The sequence below is a fragment of the Symphalangus syndactylus genome, chromosome X (assembly GCF_028878055.3).
Source record: "Symphalangus syndactylus isolate Jambi chromosome X, NHGRI_mSymSyn1-v2.1_pri, whole genome shotgun sequence".
NCBI classification, from domain to species: domain Eukaryota; kingdom Metazoa; phylum Chordata; class Mammalia; order Primates; family Hylobatidae; genus Symphalangus; species Symphalangus syndactylus.
Genome location: NC_072447.2, coordinates 33,060,571 through 33,082,529, shown reverse-complemented (window position 1 = coordinate 33,082,529; position 21,959 = coordinate 33,060,571). Strand labels below are relative to the sequence as shown.

At 43.4% G+C, this 21,959-nt stretch overlaps 1 protein-coding gene across 9 annotated transcripts in view; it reads left to right on the top strand.

Moving 5' to 3' along the window:
- The first annotated feature begins 663 nt into the window (after positions 1-663).
- The window catches only part of PHKA2 (phosphorylase kinase regulatory subunit alpha 2), a 92,763-nt gene continuing 71,467 nt past the window's right edge, over positions 664-21,959 (top strand). For 4 of the 9 annotated variants that reach the window (XM_063634971.1, XM_063634969.1, XM_063634967.1 and 1 more), the window contains exon 1: positions 1,073-1,795. In XM_063634971.1, the coding sequence (XP_063491041.1) occupies positions 1,718-1,795 (78 nt within the window). In that variant the 5' untranslated portion in view covers positions 1,073-1,717. Of the gene's footprint in view, positions 1,796-21,959 lie in introns of all 9 variants that reach the window. The other 5 variants (XM_055269322.2, XM_063634970.1, XM_063634974.1 and 2 more) reach the window with 3 other exon arrangements.

The following is a 21,959-nucleotide window of genomic DNA, read 5'->3' as shown; positions in this document are numbered from 1 at the left end:
AAGTATTTTTCTACTAGCCAGGCTTGTACTAAATGCTTTATATTCATCCTCTTGACCTTAAGTCATCCTGTGAGGTAGGTGCTATGATTATCCCCATTTTACAGATGAGAACACTGAAGTTCAAACATGTAAAACGGGATGCCAAAGGTCATACGACTTGTAAATGGCAGAACTGACATTTGAACTCAAAATGAACTGATCTAAGTTCTAAGCTCTTACTAAACCAATGGCTACAGAAATTCAGAAAATGGGGAAGGCTAATAGAGGAGCTGAGCTGGCCGTTAAGGGAAAGATAGGCTTAAGTTAGTCAAGGAGGAGGAAGAAGGGCCGAAGGGGTCAAGCATAGAGTAAATGCATGGAGACTGGCAAAGAGCTTGCGGAAATTGATTACATTAGTCTAGCTGCCCAGTGAATTCCTATGTGGGCCAGATTTTGGACAATGAATACCAGGCCGAAGATTGTGAACTGTAGATTATCAGCAGCCACGAAACATTATAATGAATGCCAAGTTTCAAGCTGTAGACCCGTGGGAGATGAACTGCGAACCTGCCCGGGGAAGCGGCGCCCAGGTGGCTAGGGGCGGGGTCACAGGCGCCAGAGGTGTCGCTGGGGCACCCCTCCGGGCCTTCCCCCTTTTTCTTCCGGGCTGGGTCCCGCTACTCCAGTTCCGCTAGGCGGCGGAGACAGGGCCAGGGGCGGGACTACAATCTTGACCCTCAGAGGGGTGCCCAGGCGGCCGCGGTAGGCGGCCCTCTTTCTCCGGCCTCGGGTGGGATTGGCACCTGTCTCGGGGGGCTCCACACTACCACGAAGGGAAGCCAACTCGTCCGCCGCCCGGAGCCGGGTTCCCCTAGACTCCCGCAGGCCTCCTCCTTTTTCGTCCCCCTCGAGGCCGAGACTCTGAGGGTTCCGCTCTGCGGCGGAGGCGGGGCCGGGGGCGGGGATGTGGGCGGGGCCGTGAGGTCGTTCCAGGGCGCGGGGCGGGGCCGCCCCCTTACCTGTGCCCCTCAGGGTTCCAAAGGTTCCACTCCGCGGCAGGGGCGGGGGCGGGTCCGGAGGGCGGGTCCAAGGCGTTCAGGTGGCAGCGGCAGAAGGGCCTGTTTCTCTGGCCTTGGCTGTGGTTGGCAGCCGGCCGGGGAGAGAAGGGACTCAGGGAGGCAACCTGGTTCCCGCCCGTTGCTGATTTCGCAGCGGCTCTCCCGGGCCGCCCCCTTTTCCTTCCCCCTCAGGCCGCGACTTGGAGGGTTCCGCTCCGCGGCGGGGGCAGAGCCAGGGTCGGGGCTGAGCGCTGCCTGGGCGGGCTCCCCGGCGGCTGGGGTGGGCTGGCGTCTTCTTCCCGCCCGGGGGACTTCCTCGCGACCGCCGGGACGTAAAAGGGGCTTGGCAGGGGCGTCCTCACCCCACGCCCGGAACCCGGTTTCCCGCTGTCCCGCGAGCGTCGGGAGCCCAGCAGGCCTGGCCGAGGCGGGACCTTCGTCGCTCCAGCCCCGTCCCCGCCCCCGCGCCTTTCCGCCGCGCGGAGCTCTGGTTGGCTTGCCTTCCAACCGGACTTTGGGGCTAGCGTGTAGAAAAGTCTCGACCTCCTCCGGCCCGGTCCCATCCCAAGAACCGACTAAGGCTGTGAGTATCCGGGAACCAGACCCACTTGGAGGCCACAGCCCCGACGTCCCGCGCCCACGGGGCAGATCGGGCACTGCGGCCCGAGAGCCTCGGGGAGATGCGGAGCAGGAGCAATTCCGGGGTCCGCTTGGACGGGTACGCGCGGCTGGTGCAGCAAACCATCCTGTGTTACCAGGTAAGGAGGGACCGCCCCCAGGGAACGTGTGGAACTGCCCTCTCGTGTAACTCATTCTCCTTCCCAGGCCTCTGGTCCTCTTGTGACCTGAGACCTTGCAATTAAGAGTTTGCTATTTGAATCTAGTCCTTGCGCAAGCCAGTGATTACCACCCCATTGACACCCCGTGCTCCTTAAGATTCAGGGGATCTAACTCTTGCTACGGCTACTTTTCACAGAATTCTTTGGCCATTGTTCAGGATGAGAATGAGCCGCCTCCGTGCCCGGGGTCCAAACTGCCTCTTTTTGCATTGACTCTGCTTTTTTCGGACGGGAAGAGGTGTGGGGGGATTGGACAGACTACACTGAATGAGAACAGTAGACAGGAGTGAAGAAGCTCCTAAAGTTTACGCAGGACTCTGCAGTGTGGGGCGACAGCTACTGTCCCTGCCATGAGCTGTCTTGGTAGAGACCCACCTGGGAAGCCCTTAGGGGCTACTTTGGTTGCTATTTTACAGATTAGAAAATTGTGAGGCTAGAAAGGTCACTGCATGTAGCAGGTCAGACCCAAAGGCTCCCAAGCTCACAGGGTCCTATGACACTGCCCATGTGGTCCGAGGTATGAATTTGCCTTCTATGCTTTGTATTCCGGGGCTAAAATTATATGTGGGTCCATCAATGTAAGACCACTGAACTATTTTTATTCCTAGTGAAGACAGCAGCTATGTTTCTTGCCCTCAATCAACAGCAACTATTTATAGGGCCTTCAAAGTCAACGAAGGGAGTGGCATTCAGGGGTTAGAGGCCTGACCTGCAAGTTGGGAGCCATGGTCATTTCTAAGGCGCTGACCGTTTTCCCTTCTTAACTAATTTCTTAGCCTTGTTTCCTCACTTAGGAAATATTTGTGGTGTATCTGTTATATGCAAGGCACTCTACAAAGTGCTGGGGTTACAAAGAATAAATGATCGTAGTGCAGTAACATTTATGCATAGGGTATATGTCCAAAGTCCCTTATCCGTTTTCTTTGTTGTTGTTTGTTGTTTGTTTGTTTTTGAGACAGGGTCTCACTCTGTCGCCTAGGCTGGAGTGCAGTGGCGTGATCTCAGCTCACTGAAACCTCCGCCTCGCGGGTTCAAGCGATTATCCTGCCTCAGCCTCCCGAGTAGCTGGGACTACAGGCGTGTGCCACCACGCCCAGCTACTTTTTGCATTTTTAGTAGTGACGGGGTTTCACTGCGTTGGCCAGGCTGGTCTCGACCTCCTGACCTCTTGGCCAGGCTGGTCTCGACCTCCTGACTTCAAATCATCCTCTCACCACGGCCTCCCAAAAGTGCTGGCATTATAGGCATGAGCCACTGCCCCTGGCCTCAGAGTCCATTATCTGAAACCCTTTGGACCAGTTGTGGTTTGCCCATCAGAAATGTTTGCCTTTTAGAAAGGTAATATGCGTACAACGTACTATATGTACCATAATAACTGCAGCCAGATCTGGGCAGCACCCCTTCATCAAACAGGTTATTACTTCCACATCAGAATATGAATATTCACATAATTTCAGTAAAGGCTGAAAAGAGTTTCATGTTAGTTCGGCTCATCTTTTGCCACCAAAAGAGCTTGCTGCAAACTTACGAAAACACTTTAAATTTTCAGAGCTTACTGGCTTTTGAGATTTCACATGAAGGATGATGGTCTTTATTTTGAGAGCTTTGAGGAAGGACCCCTCACCCAGTTTGTGGGAGCAGTAGAGGAGTCCTGGAAGAGATGATGTTCAAGTTGAGAGCAGGAGAAGAAGTAGGCAGGCAAATGAAGGTTATTTTTCCCCTTCCTCCTTGGAATATATTCTAATTACATCTATAAAGTGTTTTAAAATCCAAGTTGAAAAACCTTTCCCTTCATGACTATGATGGAGAGGGCTTTAAGGAGAGCTGATGAAACTTGGTTCTTCTGTCAGACCTGGCTTTGAATCCCCTGCTCTGCCTTGAATGACATGTGTGACCTTTCTTGATCCCTTCTGAGTCCATGCCCTCATCTGTAAAGTGAGGATAATAACACTTGCTTCCACTGAGTGTTTCTAAGGAAAAAATTAGTGCCTACTACCTTGTCTGGCACCTACTGGGCAACAGTAAATAATGGGTGCTCTTGGTGGTGGTATGATTTTGATAGAGGCCACACATTTGTGCCCAGGCCTCGTGGTCCTTGCAGGAGTACTCTGGCTCATGGTGCGCCCTTTCCTGAAGGTCCTGCTACAGCTCTGCATTCCTTGAGCATAAATATGTCTCCCCATTGATGCCAAGAGATCCTAAGTACAGAGACCTCATCAGTTTCCTTCCTTTGCATCAAGCAGTGGCCAAAGGCATGAAAGGTACCCTTAAGTCCTTGTTGGTAAAAGACTTCCAGCGGGACCTGAGCCATCCTAATAACCCAGCTATCTGTCCAGGCTTGCCTTCCCTCAGAAGCAAAAGAATTGTCTTCTCATTAACGCAAATTTGTGCGATTGGACTTTCCTCCTCAACATTTTAATGATTAAAAAAAAGTTGTGTGAGCCTTTAGTTGTATTTATTTTGGGGGTAGTTGGTGAGTAGCCCTCATGTTTGCCCTCTTTTTCCCTTCCTGTGTCGTCAAGCTCTTCTGGCTAACCAGGATACTCCCAGCACAGTTCTGCCGGGAAATGTCATGCGCCCACAAGTGCAGAATTGCACCCATTCACCCCCACAACTAGTGTTCACATTTGTAGAGCCCTAACCCATTCAAGGCCTCATCACTTTCTCTGAGTAATCTTAGGCAGGTCCCCTAACTACTCTAGAAAAACGAATGAGCACTTTTATGTTATGTATATTTTACCACAATTAAAAAAAAAGAATGAGCTGCACGAACAGTTTCTAAAGTGTATGCTGTATCTCCCCACCTTCTGTAGATATGTGCAGCTGTTTAGGAGGCATTTTTTTAGTGTCAGCTGGTAACAAGCTCTAAACTCTGTTTCTGATTTGCTTTTTAAATTGAGATCAATTTACGTTGGTTTCATTTGTTAGAAATCATTTTGTGTTAAATATGCCAAGCTAATCACCATTTGAACGGGTGGCCTGCCCCTCCACACCTGTGGGTATTTCTCATCGGGTGGGACGAGAGACTGAGAAAAGAAATAAGACTCAGAGACAAAGTATAGAGAAAGAACAGTGGGCCCAGGAGACCGGCGCTCAGCATACAGAGGACCTGCACCGGCACCGGTCTCTGAGTTCCCTCAGTATTTATTGATTACTATTTTCACTATCTCAGCAAGGGGAATGCGGCAGGAGAACAGGGTGATAGTGGGGAGAAGGTCAGCAAGAAAACATGTGAGCAAAGAAATCTGTGTCACAAATAAGTTCAAGGGAAGGTACTATGCTTGGATGTGTACGTAGGCCAGATTTATACTTTTCTCCACCCAAACATCTCAGTGGAGTAAAGAATAACAGAGCAGCATTGCTGCCAGCATATCTCGCCTCCTGCCACAGGGCGGTTTTTCTCTTATCTCAGAATAGAACAAATTTACAATCAAGTTTTATACAGAGACATTCAGTTCCCAGGGCCAGGCAGGAGACAGAGGCCTTCCTCTTTTACTAATCCTCCTCAGCACAGACCCTTCACGGGTGTTGGGCTGGGGGACGGTCAGGTCTTTCCCGTCCCACGAGGCCATATCTCAGGCTATCTTAGTGGGGAGGAACCTTGGACAATACCCGGCTTTCCTGGGCAGAGGTCCCTGCGGCTTTCCGCAGTGCATTGTGCCCCTGGTTTATCGAGAATGGAGAATGGCGATGACTTTTACCAAGCATACTGCATGTAAACATTTTGTTAACAAGGCACATCCTGCACAGCCCTAGATCCCTTAAACCTTGATTCCATACAACACATGTTTTTGTGAGCTCAAGGTTGGGGCTAAAGTTACAGATTAACCGCATCTCAAGGCAAAACAGTTGTTCAGGGTACAGATCAAAATGGAGTTTCTTATGTCTTCCTTTTCTACACAGACGCAGTAACAGTCTGATCTCTCTTTCTTTTCCCTACAATCGTTCTTCTGAGGCAATAGTTGGTTCACATAATTTCAGTAAAGGCTGAAATTATTAAATTAATTAAATTATTTAATATTAATTATTAATTATTAAATTAAATTATTAGTTAAGCTAACATCTTAACTAATTCCTTTTCCTGTATCTGTGAAAGAGAAGAACTTTTCCCATTAGTCATTTGCCAAATATACTTGCTGCTAAATATTATTTGAATCTTTAATGCAAAGAATGAAAGAGCTACGGTTACAAAAATGTCCTTTTGCAGGTTTGATTTTGTAAATATATATACTCTAGGAAGTATCTTTAAACATTTGTTACCTTTAAAAGAAATTTTTAGATTGTTTTGGCTCAGGTAAGAAATGAACTTTGTACATTTTTTTCACTAACAGCTGTTTGAAGTCTTCTTAATAAAAGTATTAAGTATGAAATGGTGATAAGAGAATATGGATCAGAAGGAAAAACAATGGTCAAGGCAGTGTTAACTGAAACGACAGATTATTCGGTATAATAAAGCAAATAACTGAGACTGGGACAGTAAATACTGTTATTTAATGGCCATGGAATTTAAAATGAGAAGAATGGAATAAATAAAACATGGAGTATGGAACAAATAGTAACAATAATAAAGAGGAATTTGGGAGAGAGTTAAAAAAGATATAATTAAGTATTAGAAAATAATATGGCAGAAGAATAGGAAGAGACTGGAGTGAAAGTGTTTTTTTGTTTTGTTTGTTTGTTTGTTTTTTGAGACGGAGTCTCGCTCTGTCGCCCAGGCTGGAGTGCAGTGGCGCGATCTTGGCTCACTGCAAGCTCCGCCTCCCGGGTTCACGCCATTCTCCTGCCTCAGCCTCCTGAGTAGCTGCGACTACAGGAGCCCACAACCACGCCCGGCTAATTTTTTGTATTTTTAGTAGAGACGGGGTTTCACCGTTTTAGCCAGGATGGTCTCGATCTCCTGACCTCGTGATCCACCCGCCTCGGCCTCCCAAAGTGCTGGGATTACAGGCGTGAGCCACAGCGCCCGGCCGTTTGTTTGTTTTTTGAGACAGTCTTGCTCTGTTGCCCAGGTTGGAGTGCAGTGGCATGATCTCAGCTCACTGCAGCCTCCACCTCCTGGGTTCCAGTGATTCTCCTGCCTCAACCTCCGGAGTAGCTGGGATTGCAGGTGTGTGCCACCATACCTGGCTAATTTTTGTATTTTAAGTAGAGATAGGGTTTCACCATGCCAGGCTGGTCTTGAACTCCTGACCTCAAGTGATCCACCTGCCTCGGCCTCCCAGAGTGCTGGGATTACAGGTGTGAGCCACTGCTCCGGGCCAGGAGTGAAAGCATTCTAAGGGCCTTATCCCATTAAGAAGGAGGGTGAAGGTGTTATCCTAGCTTTTAAGATAAGAGTTTGTGTTTAAGCATTACCATTAATATATGTGGCATATATAACTTTATTTTTTATTTTTTTAATTTTTTTTTATTATTATACTTTAGGTTTTAGGGTACATGTGCACAATGTGCAGGTTTGTTACATATGTATCCATGTGCCATGTTGTTTTGCTGCACCCATTAACTCGTCATTTAGCATTAAGTATATCTCCTAATGCTGTCCCTCCCCCATCCCCCCACCCCACAACAGTCCCCAGAGTGTGATGTTCCCCTTCCTGTGTCCATGAGTTCTCATTGTTCAGTTCCCACCTATGAGTGAGAACATGCGGTGTTTGGTTTTTTGTCCTTGCGATAGTTTACTGAGAATGATGTTTTCCAGTTTCATCCATGTCCCTACAAAGGACATGAACTCATCATTTTTTATGGCTGCATAGTATTCCATGGTGTATATGTGCCACATTTTCTTAATCCAGTCTATTGTTGTTGGACATTTGGGTTGGTTCCAAGTCTTTGCTATTGTGAATAGTGCCGTGATAAACATACGTGTGCATGTGTCTTTATAGCAGCATGATTTATAGTCCTTTGGGTATATACCCAGTAATGGGATGGCTGGGTCAAATGGTATTTCTAGTTCGAGATCCCTGAGGAATCGCCACACTGACTTCCACAATGGTTGAACTAGTTTACAGTCCCACCAACAGTGTAAAAGTGTTCCCATTTCTCCACATCCTCTCCAGCACCTGTTGTTTCCTGACTTTTTAATGATGGCCATTCTAACTGGTGTGAGATGGTATCTCACTGTGGTTTTGATTTGCGTTTCTCTGATGGCCAGTGATGATGAGCATTTTTTCATGTGTTTTTTGGCTGCATAAATGTCTTCTTTTGAGAAGTGTCTGTTCATGTCCTTCGCCCACTTTTTGATGGGGTTGTTTGTTTTTTTCTTGTAAATTTGTTTGAGTTCATTGTAGATTCTGGATATTAGCCCTTTGTCAGATGAGTAGGTTGCAAAAATTTTCTCCCATTCTGTAGGTTGCCTGTTCACTCTGATGGTAGTTTCTTTTGTTGTGCAGAAGCTCTTTAGTTTAATTAGATCCCATTTGTCAATTTTGGCTTTTGTTGCCATTGCTTTTGGTGTTTTAGATATGAAGTTCTTGCCCACGCCTATGTCCTGAATGGTATTGCCTAGGTTTTCTTGTAGGATTTTAATGGTTTTAGGTCTAACATGTAAGTCTTTAATCCATCTTGAATTAATTTTTGTATAAGGTATAAGGAAGGGATCCAGTTTCAGCTTTCTACATATGGCTAGCCAGTTTTCCCAGCACCATTTATTAAATAGGGAATCCTTTCCCCATTTCTTGTTTTTGTCAGGTTTGTCAAAGATCAGATAGCTGTAGATATGCAGCATCATTTCTGAGGGCTCTGTTCTGTTCCATTGATCTATGTCTCTGTTGTGGTACCAGTACCATGCTGTTTTGGTTACTGTAGCCTCGTAGTATAGTTTGAAGTCAGGTAGCGTGATGCCTCCAGCTTTGTTCTTTTGGCTTAGGATTGACTTGGTGATGCGGGCTCTTTTTTGGTTCCATATGAACTTTAAAGTAGTTTTTTCCAATTCTGTGAAGAAAGTCATTGGTAGCTTGATGGGGATGGCATTGAATCTATAAATTACCTTGGGCAGTATGGCCATTTTCACGATATTGATTCTTCCAACCCATGAGCATGGAATGTTCTTCCATTTGTTTGTATCCTCTTTTATTTCATTGAGCAATGGTTTGTAGTTCTCCTTGAAGAGGTCCTTCACATCCCTTGTAAGTTGGATTCCTAGGTATTTGATTCTCTTTGAAGCAATTGTGAATGGGAGTTCACTCATGATTTGGCTCTCTGTTTGTCTGTGATTGGTGTACAAGAATGCTTGTGATTTTTGTACATTGATTTTGTATCCTGAGACTTTGCTGAAGTTGCTAATCAGCTTAAGGAGATTTTGGGCTGAGGCAATGGGGTTTTCTAGATATACAATCATGTCATCTGCAAACAGGGACAATTTGACTTCCTCTTTTCCTAATTGAATACCCTTTATTTCCTTCTCCTGCCTGATTGCTCTGGCCAGAACTTCCAGCACTGTGTTGAATAGTAGTTAGTTTTTTTTGAGACAGAGTCTCACTCTGTCACCCAGGCTGGAGTGCAGTGGTGCGATCTCAGCTCACTACAACCTCTGCCTCTCAGGTTCAAGCGATTCTCCTGCCTCAGCCTCCCGAGTAGCTGAGACTACAGGCACGTGCCACCATGCCCGGCTAATTTTTTGTATTTTTAGTAGATACGTGGTTTCACCATGTTAGCCAGGATGGTCTCGATCTCCTGACCTCATGATCCGCCCTACTCGGCCTCCCAAAGTGCTGGGATTATAGGCTTGAGCCACCGCGCCCGGCCTCTAGAATATATAACTTTAAAAACGATTGCAGAATAAAGAAAATCTGATCATCTGAGTGAAGGGAGGAAAAGGCTGCTGGGGAGGGTAGGAAGTAAAGAAAAAAGTGTGGTAAATATAAAGTACAAAATAAGATGCAAATAAATCCAACTATACAGTATTAGTAATCACAACAAGAGTCTTCCTCATTAGTATAGTGGTGAGTATCTCCACCTGTCACAATGAGTATAAATGCTGAAATCACCAGATAATAGAAATTATTATTATTTTGAGACAGAGTCTTGCTCTGCCACCCAGGCTGGAGTGCAGTGGCATGATCTTGGCTCACTGCAACCTCCGCCTCCCAAGTTCAAGCAATTCTCCTGCCTCAGCCTTCTGAGTAGCGGGGATTACAGGCACCATCACGCCTGGCTAATTTTTGTATTTTTAGTAGAGACGGGTTTCGCCATGTTGGCCAGGCTGGTCTCCCAACTCCTTACCTCAGGTGATCTGCCCGCCTTGGCCTCCCAAAGTGCTGGGATTACAGGCGTGAGCCACTGCACCTGGCCCAGGTAATAGAAATTATTTTTTAAAACTTTTTAAAAGGTGTATGTCATTTGTAAGAGACAAAACCTAAAACATAGGATACTGAGAGGTTGAAAGTAATATAGTGGGACAAGATATACTGGACAAAACTAACCAAAAATACGTTGATGTATGAATATCAGACCGAGTAGACTTTGAATTTTTTTTTTAATTTTATTAGGGATACAGAATGGTATTGCTCCATGACAGAGGGCTAATTCACCAAGAAAAATATAGCAATTTTAAATCTGCAGAATACTAACAACATAGCTTCAAAGCATGTAAAGCAAAATTTGACCTAACTATTGGAGAAGTTGACAAATCCATAATCATAGTGAGAGTTTTTAAACTCCCTCTCTCAGATACTGTTAGATCAAGCAGAGAAATAATTAGGCCATAGAAAATTGGGGCACCGTAAGAAACAAATTTGATTAAGTACACTTACATAGAATTCTGCACTGAACCAACAGGAAATACTTATTTGTTTCAGCTTTACAAGATATATTTTTCAAAAAGTGATGACAGATTAGAATGTAAGGGAAATCTCAAAAAAATACTGAAAGATCAACTTTATGCATGCCACATTTTTTTTTTTGGCCAAAAGGCAAGAAAATTAGAAAGCAATAATAAACAATTGCTAATGCCTCTCATATATGTTTGGAAACTTAGCAAGCCTGTTTCTGAATATGTCATGGATCAAAAAAGAAATTATAATGGAAGTTATGAGTTAGAACTGAATAACAGCAAAAGCATTCCAAATAAAAATGTATAGGATTACAGCTAAAGTGGGGTTTGAAGTGAAATTTATATCCTTACATGTATATATTGGAAAAGAAGAAAGATTTAAAAATTAATAAACTCACAGTTGTGAAAAGGACAACAGAGTGTATTCAAGAAAATAGAAGAAAGGAAATAATAAGGGTACAAGCAGCAATTAATGTACTATAAAACAGACAGCAAAGATGGACAAAGCGAAAAGCTGATATTTTGAAAAGACTAGTAAATAGGCAGACTTCTGGCAGGGTTGGTGAGAGGGATCAGGAGAGGGAGGAGGGACAAATGAATAATACAGGAGTCCCCCTTATTCACAGGGGATACATTCCAGACCCCATGGGTGCCTGAAACCACAGATAGTAGCAACCCTATATAAACTATGTTTTTTCCCTGTACATAGATACCTATGAGAAAGTTTATAAGTAAGAGATTAAGAACAATAATAATAAAATTGAATAATTATAACAATATACTGTAATAAAAATTTTGTGAATGTGGCCTCGCTCTCTCAAAATATTTTATTGTATGTAGTATTTTCAGACCACAGTTGACCACCAGTAACTGAAATGACAGAAAGCAAAAATGGATAAGGAAGGACTACTATATTAAGAGTGGGCTGTTTTCCAGATAAAGGTTACCAGTGTTAAGAAAAAATTAAATCCTGATTAGACCTGTAACCTTTAAAGAAATGGAATGAGTCCAAAAAGTCCCAGTCCAAGATGCTTTTACAGAGAAGGACCAAGGAACATTTAGAGATTGATTTCTTTATGTATCTTGGAAGTTAAAGAATTTGGGCCAGGTGCAGTGGCTCATACCTGTAATTCCAGCACTTTGGGAGGCCGAGGCAGGTGGATCACCTCAGGTCAGGAGTTTGAGACCAGCCTGGCCAACATGGGGAAACCCCGTCTCTACTAAAAATTCAAAAATTGACCGGGTATGGTGGCAGGCACCTGTAATCCTAGCTACTCGGGAGGCTGAGGCATGAGAATCACTTGAACCTGGGAGGCGGAGGTTGCAGTGAGCTGAGATTGTGCCACCGCACTCCAGCCTCGGCGACAGAGTGAGACTTTCTCTCAAAAAAAAAAAAAAAAGAATTTGACTTTTATTCTGAGTGAGAAGGGAAGCCCTGAGAGGCTTTTGAGCAGGGGAGTGATATCATCCAATCATGTTTGAAAAGAATCACTCCATTGGCTGCATGGAATATTGACTGTAGGGGACCAAGGAGCAAAGCAGAATGAATGACCAGTTAGGAAGCTTCTGCAGTTGGAGCATCATGACTCAGACAAGGGTTGTTCAAGTGGAGACAGTGTGGAATGGTGAGATTTGGGGTAAATTTTGAAGGTAGAGACAATAGGATTTACTGGTGGAGTGAGTATTGGCTGTGCGAAAAAAGAAAAGTCAAGAATGACGTCAAGATTTTAGGCTTAAACAACTGGTAGGATGGAATTACCATTTACTGCAATGGAGAAAATTGTGGGGAAGCAAGTTTAGGGTGGAAGATAGAGTTTTGTTAAGTTCGAGGTGTCTTAGGGATCTGTATTAGTCCGTTTTCATGCTGCTGATAAAGACATGCCTGAGACTGGGCAGTTTACAAAAGAAAGGGGTTTAATTGGACTTACAGTTCCACGTGGCTGGGGAAGCCTCACAATCATGACGGAAGACAAGGAGGAGCAAGTCACATCTTTTTTTTTTTTTTTTTTTTTTGAGACGGAGTCTCACTCTGTCACCCAGGCTGGAGTGCAGTGGCGCGATCTCGGCTCACTGCAAGCTCCGCCTCCCGGGTTCACGCCATTCTCCTGCCTCAGCCTCTCCGAGTAGCTGGGACTACAGGCGCCCGCCATCACGCCCGGCTAATTTTTTTTGTATTTTTAGTAGAGACGGGGTTTCACCGTGGTCTTGATCTCCTGACCTCGTGATCCGCCCGCCTCCGCCTCCCAAAGTGCTGGGATTACAAGCGTGAGCCACCGCGCCCGGCAAGTCACATCTTACGTGGATGGCAGCGGGCAAAGACAGGAGTGCTTGTGCAGGAAAACTCCCCTTTTTATACCATCAGATGTCGTGAGACTTACTCACTATCACGAGAACAGCATGGGAAAGACCTGCCCCCATGATTCAATTACCCCCCACCAGGTCCCTCCCACAACATGTGGGAATTGTGGGAGTACAATTCAAGATGAGATTTGAGTGGGGACACAGAGCCAAATCATATCAGTATCCAAGTAGAAATGATAAGTAGGCAGTTGAATGTGTGAGTCTAGAAGTTAGGGGAGAGGTCTGGGCTAGAGACAGAAATGTGGGAGTCATTGGTGTATGTGTGGAGGTTAAAAGGCCCTGAGACGAGACGAGATCACAGGAACAAGTACAGACAGAAAAGAGATGAGGTTCAAAGAGGAGACCCCCAAAAGTGGAGAGATCCAGATGATGAGGGGGAGGTACTGCCAAGGGGGACGAGAAGAAGCCATCAGGGAAGTAGCAGGAAAAGCAGCCAAGGGTCAGTGTCCCCCCAGAGTCCTATGTTGAAGCCCTAATCTCAATGTCATGGCATTAGGAGGTGGGGCCTTCAGGAGATGATTAGGTCGTAAGGGTAGGGTCCTGATGAATGGGATTAATGCCCTTCTAAGAAGAGACACAAGAGAGATGGTTCTCCTCGCCACCACCATGTGAGCTCACAGCAAGAAGGTGGCCATCTGCAAGCCAGGAGGAGGGCCCTAACTAGAACTTGACCCTGCTGGCACCCTGATCTCGGATTTCCTAGCCTCCAGAATTGCAAGAAATATATTTCTGTTGTTTAGGCCACCCGACCTATGGTATTTTGTTAAAACAACCCAAACTGACTAAGATAGAAGTCAGGAAAGTGATTCAAGGAGGAGGAAGTAATCAGATGAGTAAAAGGCTAATAATGAGACAAGGTCAAGTAGCATCAGGACTAAGAGTTGACCATTAGATTTGGGGATGTGGAAGTTATTGGTGACCATGTCTGACAGTTTATATGGAGTATAAGACACAAAAATTGGGCAAGTCGAATTCAAGGGAGAAGGGAAGGACAGAAACTGAAGATTCTGAGTTTAAATTGTTCTTCTGAAGAGTTCTGCTGTAAATAAGAGCAGTGGTTGAGTGGAGATATGGGGTTGGGAGGGTTTTTTTAAAATGAGATTGTGTATCTGGTGGAAATGATCTAGTAGACAGGGAAAAACTGATAATGCAAGGAGCAGAGTCTTGGCGTGCATGAGAGCAGATAGATTGTAGCATATATATTGCAGGTGACCTTAGAGAGGAGCACAGATAGCTCATCCATCAAAACAAGAGGGAAGCAGGACACATCAGCACCATGTTCCCTTTTGATTGCTTCTGCCTTCTCAGCGAAATATGAAGCACGGTCACTAGCTGAGAGTGAGGATGGGGAGGAGTTATTGGAGGTTTGAGAGAGAAGATACGAAACAGTCCTTTAGGAGAAAAAGGGAATGAATGGACAAGGGATTTCTAGATAATCGTTGGACAGCATTAAAGGTCATTAATTTAAGGGAGTTCAGTCAGCATGGCTGTGTGTTTTTCTCTAGCCACATTTAGCTGCATGGGTGCACCCTCAGAGTTGGCAGAGGCAGATTTAGCCAGAGCTGGCATTTTGGGCCCAGTGAGTACAATGCCTCCATTGTTGTTGACAGAGGGGCAAGGGATTAACAGATAATCCCTATCTTAAACTGTTTCAGATAAAAGATAAAGAGAGACAGTTCTCAACTCCTTTCAGATGGCCAATACCCCATGATAGTCAAACAAGGCGTGCTAAAACATAAAACTTACAGAGGAAATTCACTTATGAATATTGATATTAAATACAGGAAGTGAAATATTCAGAAAATGAATCAATGTATATAAAAAACATTATGATCAGGTGTGGTTTATCCCCCAAATACAAGGAAATTTACTACAAAATCTATTAATGTATTTTTACCACATTAATAAAGAAGAAAAACAGTGTGATCATCTCAATAGATATAGAAAAGCATTTGATAAAATCCAGTATCCATTAATGATTTTAAAAGCACCTCTTAAGGCCAGGCGCGGTGGCTCACACCTGTAATCCCAGCACTTTGGGAGGCCGAGGCGGATGGATCACCTGAGGTCAGGAGTTTGAGACCAGCCTGGCCAACATGGTGAAACCCCGTCTCTACTAAAAATACAAAAATTAGGATGTGGTGTGGTGATGGGCGCCTGTAATCCCAGCTACTCGGGAGGCTGAGGCAGGAGAATCGCTTGAACCCGGGAGGTGGAGGTTGCAGTGAGCCAAGATCATGCTATTGCACTCCAGCCTGGGCGGCAAAATGAGACTCCGTCTCAGAAAAAGCACCTCTTAGACAATGAGGCATACAATGGAATTTTATTATCTTGATAAAGGGTAATGTGAAAATAAATCTACAAACCTCGTAAGTAATGTATTGGGGAAAGATTTAAAGTCAAGAACTTCAAGGATCCCCACTATCACCCCCTCTATTCAGCATTGTAATTGTGCCCCCATGTAACAGACATGAAAAGGAAATAAGAGTCATGGAGATTATTATTTGCAGGAAAAAAGTGCTACAGAAAACCCAAAGTGACTGGAACTAGAGTTTTACATTTTTCAAGCAAGTTTCCCATATATAAGATCTATATGCAGTAATAAAGGTACCCCTTTACAGCAGCCACAAACAATTCGTAAATGTTATCATTTCTTAGAAACACATTCACAGTAGTACAAAAACTGTTGAGTAAATCTAATGCAAGGGCTAGACATGCCTGGAGAAAGTTATAAAGCTCTATTGAGGGACATAAAAGAAGACAAATATGAGGAGAGACACAGCATGTTCTTGAATCGGAAGATTCAGTGTTGTAAAGATATATTCTCCCCAAATTAATGTATAAATTCAGTAGACTGCCAGTCCAAACCCAAAGAGACTTTTTCAGGGAAATTGATCCTAAAATTCACATGCTGTAGTAAGGGGCCAAGAATAGCCAAGACACATTTTAAATAGAAGAGGGGAAGGAATGCCTTACCAGATTTCAAAACATAAATCTAAGGTCATTAAAATTGTGTGATATTGGCACAACAGCAGACAAATAGACCAGTGGAAAAGAAGAAAGACCTCAAGAACAGAAAGGATAGATTATTCAATAAAAAATGTTAGGGCAATTGGCTGTCCATATGGATAAAAAGAAATTCTGTCTTTCTCTTAGACCATACACAAGAATAAATTCCAGAGGGAATAAAGACCTAAATGTGAAAAGCAAAGCTATAAAACTTAAAATAGAACACTTTTATGATCTTGAGACAGGAAATGATTTCTTAAACTAATCATAAAAATCATAAATCATAAAATAAATTGATAAATTCAACTATATGCAAAAGCAAAACCTCTTATGACAAGAAGTTTATCTAAACAAGGCTAAAAGATGAGCTACAGAATGGGAAAGATTTTTGAATCACGTCTTGGAAGCAGATCCTCTGCCCTAGTCAAGCTCTCAGATGACTGCAGCCCTGGCCAACATCTTGACTGAGACTTTATGAGAGGCTTTGAGCTAGACCCACCCAGTTAAAGCTGCTTCTGAATTGCTGAGCCACAGAAACTGTGAGAGATAATAGAGGTTTATTGGTTTTAAGTTACCAAGTTTTGGAATTATTTGTTATTTAGCAATATATAACTAATACAGAAGGTTAATCCTAAGAGAGTCCTTAGAGAGTCATCCATTTATATAATTGATTGGATTCAAGTTTCCGTCTTAGTTGAGAGTTTGTTTTAATTTGATGAAATAGCAGGTACCATCATTGTTTAGCTTCTGGGTTTGTAAATATTCTCTTTTCGTTACAAAGAGAAGAGATACGCAACATAGTACCAGAATAACCAAAAAATATTTTAAATCCAGGTGACTGACTTCACTGTATCTCTTTAAGGTGATTCCCTTCATCGTTTATAGTAATTTCATATATTTCTATAATAGTATTGTATTCTACAATGTAAACAAGCAATGTGCAGAGGAGAAAGCAAATAAACGGGCTAAAAGATGGCTCAACTTCACTAGCAATCTGAGAAAGTAAAGCAAATTTAAACAACAAATTCAGACTGACAGATGGCAACAATTTTAAAGCATAATTCTAAGTGTTGGCAAGGTTATGAAGAAGAGGTAAGTGTCATGTGTCACTCATGAGAAGATGTATTAGTTAAGGTAGGCTAACTGCTGTGACAAACAAAACCTAAATTTCTTTGGCTAAACACAAAAGTTTATTTTGTATACATATAACAGCCCATTGTGGGTCCAGGTCATTGGGGGATTCACCCAGATACCTGGGCTACCAGTGGCCTTACCATCTTCAGTGTGCAGCTTCCAAGGTCACCCTGGATGTAGACATCCTGCTGGTGTACCAGGAAAGTACAAAACATTATTCATGGGAAGGCTTTATGGGCAAGGCATGGAAGTTGTGTATTTTACTTTCGTTCACATTCCTTTAGCTAAAACTCCAGCACAGGGCCATGTGGAACTGCAAGGGATGATGGGAAACATAACCAAGTGCCTAGGAAGAAGAGGAAATCAGATTGGTGATTAGGTAGTGGTCTATGCTGCAAGATATAAACTACAGACTGTTAATTGGTACAATCACCTTGGAAAACAATTTGAGATGGTGAAACTGAAGCAATGCATGCTGTATGACCCAGGAGGCCCATATCTAAATATAGACACTAATGATGTGCTCTTACTCACTGCCCAAGGAGACATGTACAAGGACATTTGTTGAAGCATTGTTTATAAAAAAGGAAAATTAGAAACAATCTGACTGTTCTTCAATTTGGAAATGGACAAATAAGAGATCTAGCCACATGATGGAATACTATATAGCCATTAAAATGAATAACCCAGATTTACATGTATCGAATTGGATAACCCTCAAACATTTAAAGTTGAATGGTGACTACAGTTGACTGTAGTTGATAACAATATATTGCATTCTTGAAAATTGCTAAGAGAGTAGATTTTAAGTGTTCTCACCACAAAAATAAGTATGTAGGGCAGTACATATGTTAATTAGTTCAATTTAGCCATGCTACAATTCACACATTTCAAAACATGTTGTATATGATAAATATATACGTTTTTTATGAGACAGGGTATCACCGTCACCTAGGCTGTAGTGCAGTGGCACCATCATGGCTCTTTGTAGCCTCAACCCCCCAGGCTCAAGTGATCCTCCCACCTCAGCCTCCCCAGTAGCTGGGACTACAGGCACATGCCTCCACACCTGGCTAATTTTTTATTTTTTGTGGAAACGAGGTCTCACTGTATTGCCCAGTCTGGTCTCGAACTCCTGGGCTCAAGCGATCCTCCCACCTCAGCCTCCCAAAGTGCTGGGGTTAGAGGCATGAGCCATCACATCCAGCCTAATTTTTGTCTATTAAAAAATTTAAAGGCAAGTAAAAAAAGCAAGTTATAGAACAATAAGTATGGAATATTACTAGGTATGTAGAACTTTTAAAACACCTGGAATATGGTTATATCTTGCTTATGGACACATATTTTCTTGTAAAAATTTTAAAAACATGGACAAGAAAAATACACTCCAGCTTTGGAGTAGTGTGACAGTTCACAGAGGGTGATCCCCAGATCCCTGAAGGTCCCTGACACCCTTTCAGGATCTCTGTGAGGTCAAAACTATTTTCATCCCATTCCTAAGCTGTGATTTGCCTTTTTTCACTGTATTGACATTTGCAGTGATAATAGAAAGCTGGTGCTTTAGTACACATCAAGGCAGGGACTCCAAACTAGACTAGGAGTCACATACTATAAAAAACAAAAAAAAGAAGAAAAGGAAAAAAAAAAACAATTGCATTTAAGAATGTCCTTTTTGGAGCATTAAAAATTTTTTTCGAGTTTAAACTTTATCTGATCTTTAAAATATTCTGTGTGTTGATGTGAAAAGTACATATAAAGCACTTCTGCTGCACACCGAAGTACGATGGCTGCTTCTAGGAAAATCATTTGCACAGTTGTCTGAGTTGTGAGCTGAACTAGCAGTTTGGTTTTTTCTTGGACACCATTTTTACTTGAAAGGTTGACAAATTATGGTCATTCAGACGTGGGCATTTGGCAGACATTTTCTCAAAAATGAGCAAAGTGAGCCTATTGCTGCAAGGAAAACAACGGGCAATATTTGTTGCCAATGATAAAATTTAAACTTTGAATTGAAATGAGATTTTGGGGAAACTTTTTTTTTTTTAATATGCAGAGTTTCTCTCTTGTTGCCCAGGCTGGAGTGCAATGGCACAATCTCGGCTCACTGCAACCTCCGCCTCCGGGTTCAAGCAATTCTCCTGCCTCAGCCTCCCAAGTAGCTGGGATTATAGGCATGCACCACCACGCCCCACTAATTTTTTGTATTTTTAGTAGAGACAGGGTTTTACCATGTTGGTCAGACTGGTCTCAAACTCCTGACCTCAGGTGATCCACCCACCTCGGCCTCCCAAAGTGCTGGGATTACAGGCGTGAGCCATTGCCTGGCATTTTGGGGAAACATGTATGAGCTTGTGAGTCACTGTGAGCTTGACTTAAAGCTCCTGATACTTGACTTAAAGCTTCCTGATACTTAAAAAACTTTTCTGATGAGATTGGTGGTGATATTAACAAATGTGGATAATGAAATATGTCAACATTTGGGCTAACTGCATAACTCACTGAACTGATATTTTCCAAATGACCAATGTTTGATGTCATAAAATCACACATGAGCAAATGATTCATTCAAAGTACAAGATAGACCAACGGATTTTAAAACGTCAGAGTACATAAAGCTCATTGTCATGATTTCAGATTCCACATTTCAACTGGCGTTTAAGAAACCATCCACTTGTTGAGATTTGGTTGTATCAAATAATATTCTTAATTATCCAAAAAGACTTAAAATATTTCTCCCTGCATATCTGTGTGAAGCTGGATTTTCTTCATATACTTCAACTGAAATAACGTTGCCACAAAGTGAATACAGAAGCACATATGAGGATATAGCTATCTTCTACTAAGCCAGACATTAAAGAGATTTTTTAAAATGTTAATCACTGCCATTCTTCTTGTTACTTTTTTGTTTTGAAAAAAAAATTTTTTTAATTTTTTGTAGAGACAAGGTCTCGCTATTTTGCTAAGGCTGGTCTCAAACTCCTGGCCTCAAGTGAGCCTCCTGCTTCAGCCTTCCAAAGTGCTGGGATTACAGGTGTGAGTCACTGCACCTGGCCTGAAAAAAATTTTTAATGTTTTGTTTTGAAATTATACAAAAATTTTACTTATGTTGACATGCAGTAGGTTTTTGTTAACGAATTAGTAAATATTTTAAACTTTTTCAGTTTAAATTTCCAATATGGTAAATATGAGTAGCTAGAATGCATATAAACAAAAGCTCTTAGGGGGTCTCCAGTAATTTTTAAGTGTAAAGGGGTCGTGAGACCAAAAAGTTTGAGAACTGCTGGGAAGTTTGTGAACCATTAGGGAAGACCGCAAGGAAGGCTTCAACTTGATCTTTAACTTTTTCTTTCTTCTTTTAATAAAGGGAAGACTGGCACAGTTACAGCAGAATGCTTTCATTTGTTGGATCTGGGTGGCGGTTATATGGATATGGGCTATATTGCTTTCTCTTTGCTTCCCTATATGTTTAAGGCTTTATTTTTTTTTTTTAAATAAGGCTATATTAAACATAGTGTCGGAGTCAGCTTTGATTCCTCCTAGAATGGAAGGAAATTCCCCACCTTGAATAGGGAGAATTTTCTAATGGATAGAGACCACTGAAACACATCTCAGCTCCACCCACTTCTGTCTGTATTCATTGTCACTACCCATATCCAAGCCACCGTCATCTCTTGACTGGACCACCCCTCTAGTCTCCTAATTCATTCCCTGCTTCCACTTTCAGACTCTCCTCTCCAAAGTAGTACATGGTCTTCCATCAGGCACCAGACTACACTACTTTCCTCTTGCAGCCTTCCCATAGCATTCATAGCTCCTAGAACAAAATGCAGAGTCCCTCCTGTGACTGGCCAGCCTCTGTGAGCCGGCTGCAGCCAAGCCAGCAGCTGCCAGTCTCCCCTCACTCACCACCAGTGGGGTCCTGCTCAGTGCTTAGTAACAGGCTCCACTGACTTGAAAACTTTGCCTCTCTGTCAAGAGTGACCCCAGGAGAAAATGAGAGAAAGCCACCCCCAGTTTCTCATTCCTTCCAGCAAACCCAGGCTCTTTGCCAACAAGTCTGGCACCACCACCCAGTCGGCAGCCTAGGAGTCTTTTTGGCCCCTTTTTTCCCCTCTCCCACTTATATCCAATCCATCACCAAGCCCTGTTGATTTTACACCCTAAACATTCCTTGAGCCCACCTGCTGCCTCTGTTCCTCTGTCACCACCACCATCCTTGTCTGAGCCACCAGCCTTGCTGTCCCTCCTCCTGCAGTAGCTTCCCCTCCCATCTTTTTCCTGCATCCACTCAGTCCCTTCCCTGTACTTCTCCCTGCTGAAGCCAAAGTGCCCTTCTCCAGGGACCAGTTCCAGCATTTGGGGCAGCACTGGGTCCAATTGGGGCAGAGGTGACATTCTTAGTGCCTAGTTAGACAGGGACTGGCTGACAGGTGGTTGTCTGGTCTTTGTGTTAAAGGGATCACTCCATAGATAACATTTTCCCCTCCTGGGATAATCCAGGGCCCTGCCTTCTGCACCTCCTACTTCAGCTCTTTTTGGGGACAGCCAGGAAGAAGGCTTTTGCTCTTTTCTGGACAGCGTTTAAATAATTTAGTGTCAGACGAAAACATCTGAGTAATTCATAGAAAAAAAGTGCTCGAATCCTCCATTTACAAATCAAGGACTGCAATAACTCATACAAGGGAGAGATTTGGAGTTGTTTCAAGCTTTGCAGGGGTCAAAAAGATCTAGTCAGATCACTTAGTTGCGTTTTACAGTTAAAGAACCCCAACCGGCCAGGTATGGTGGCTCACGCCTGTAATCTCAACA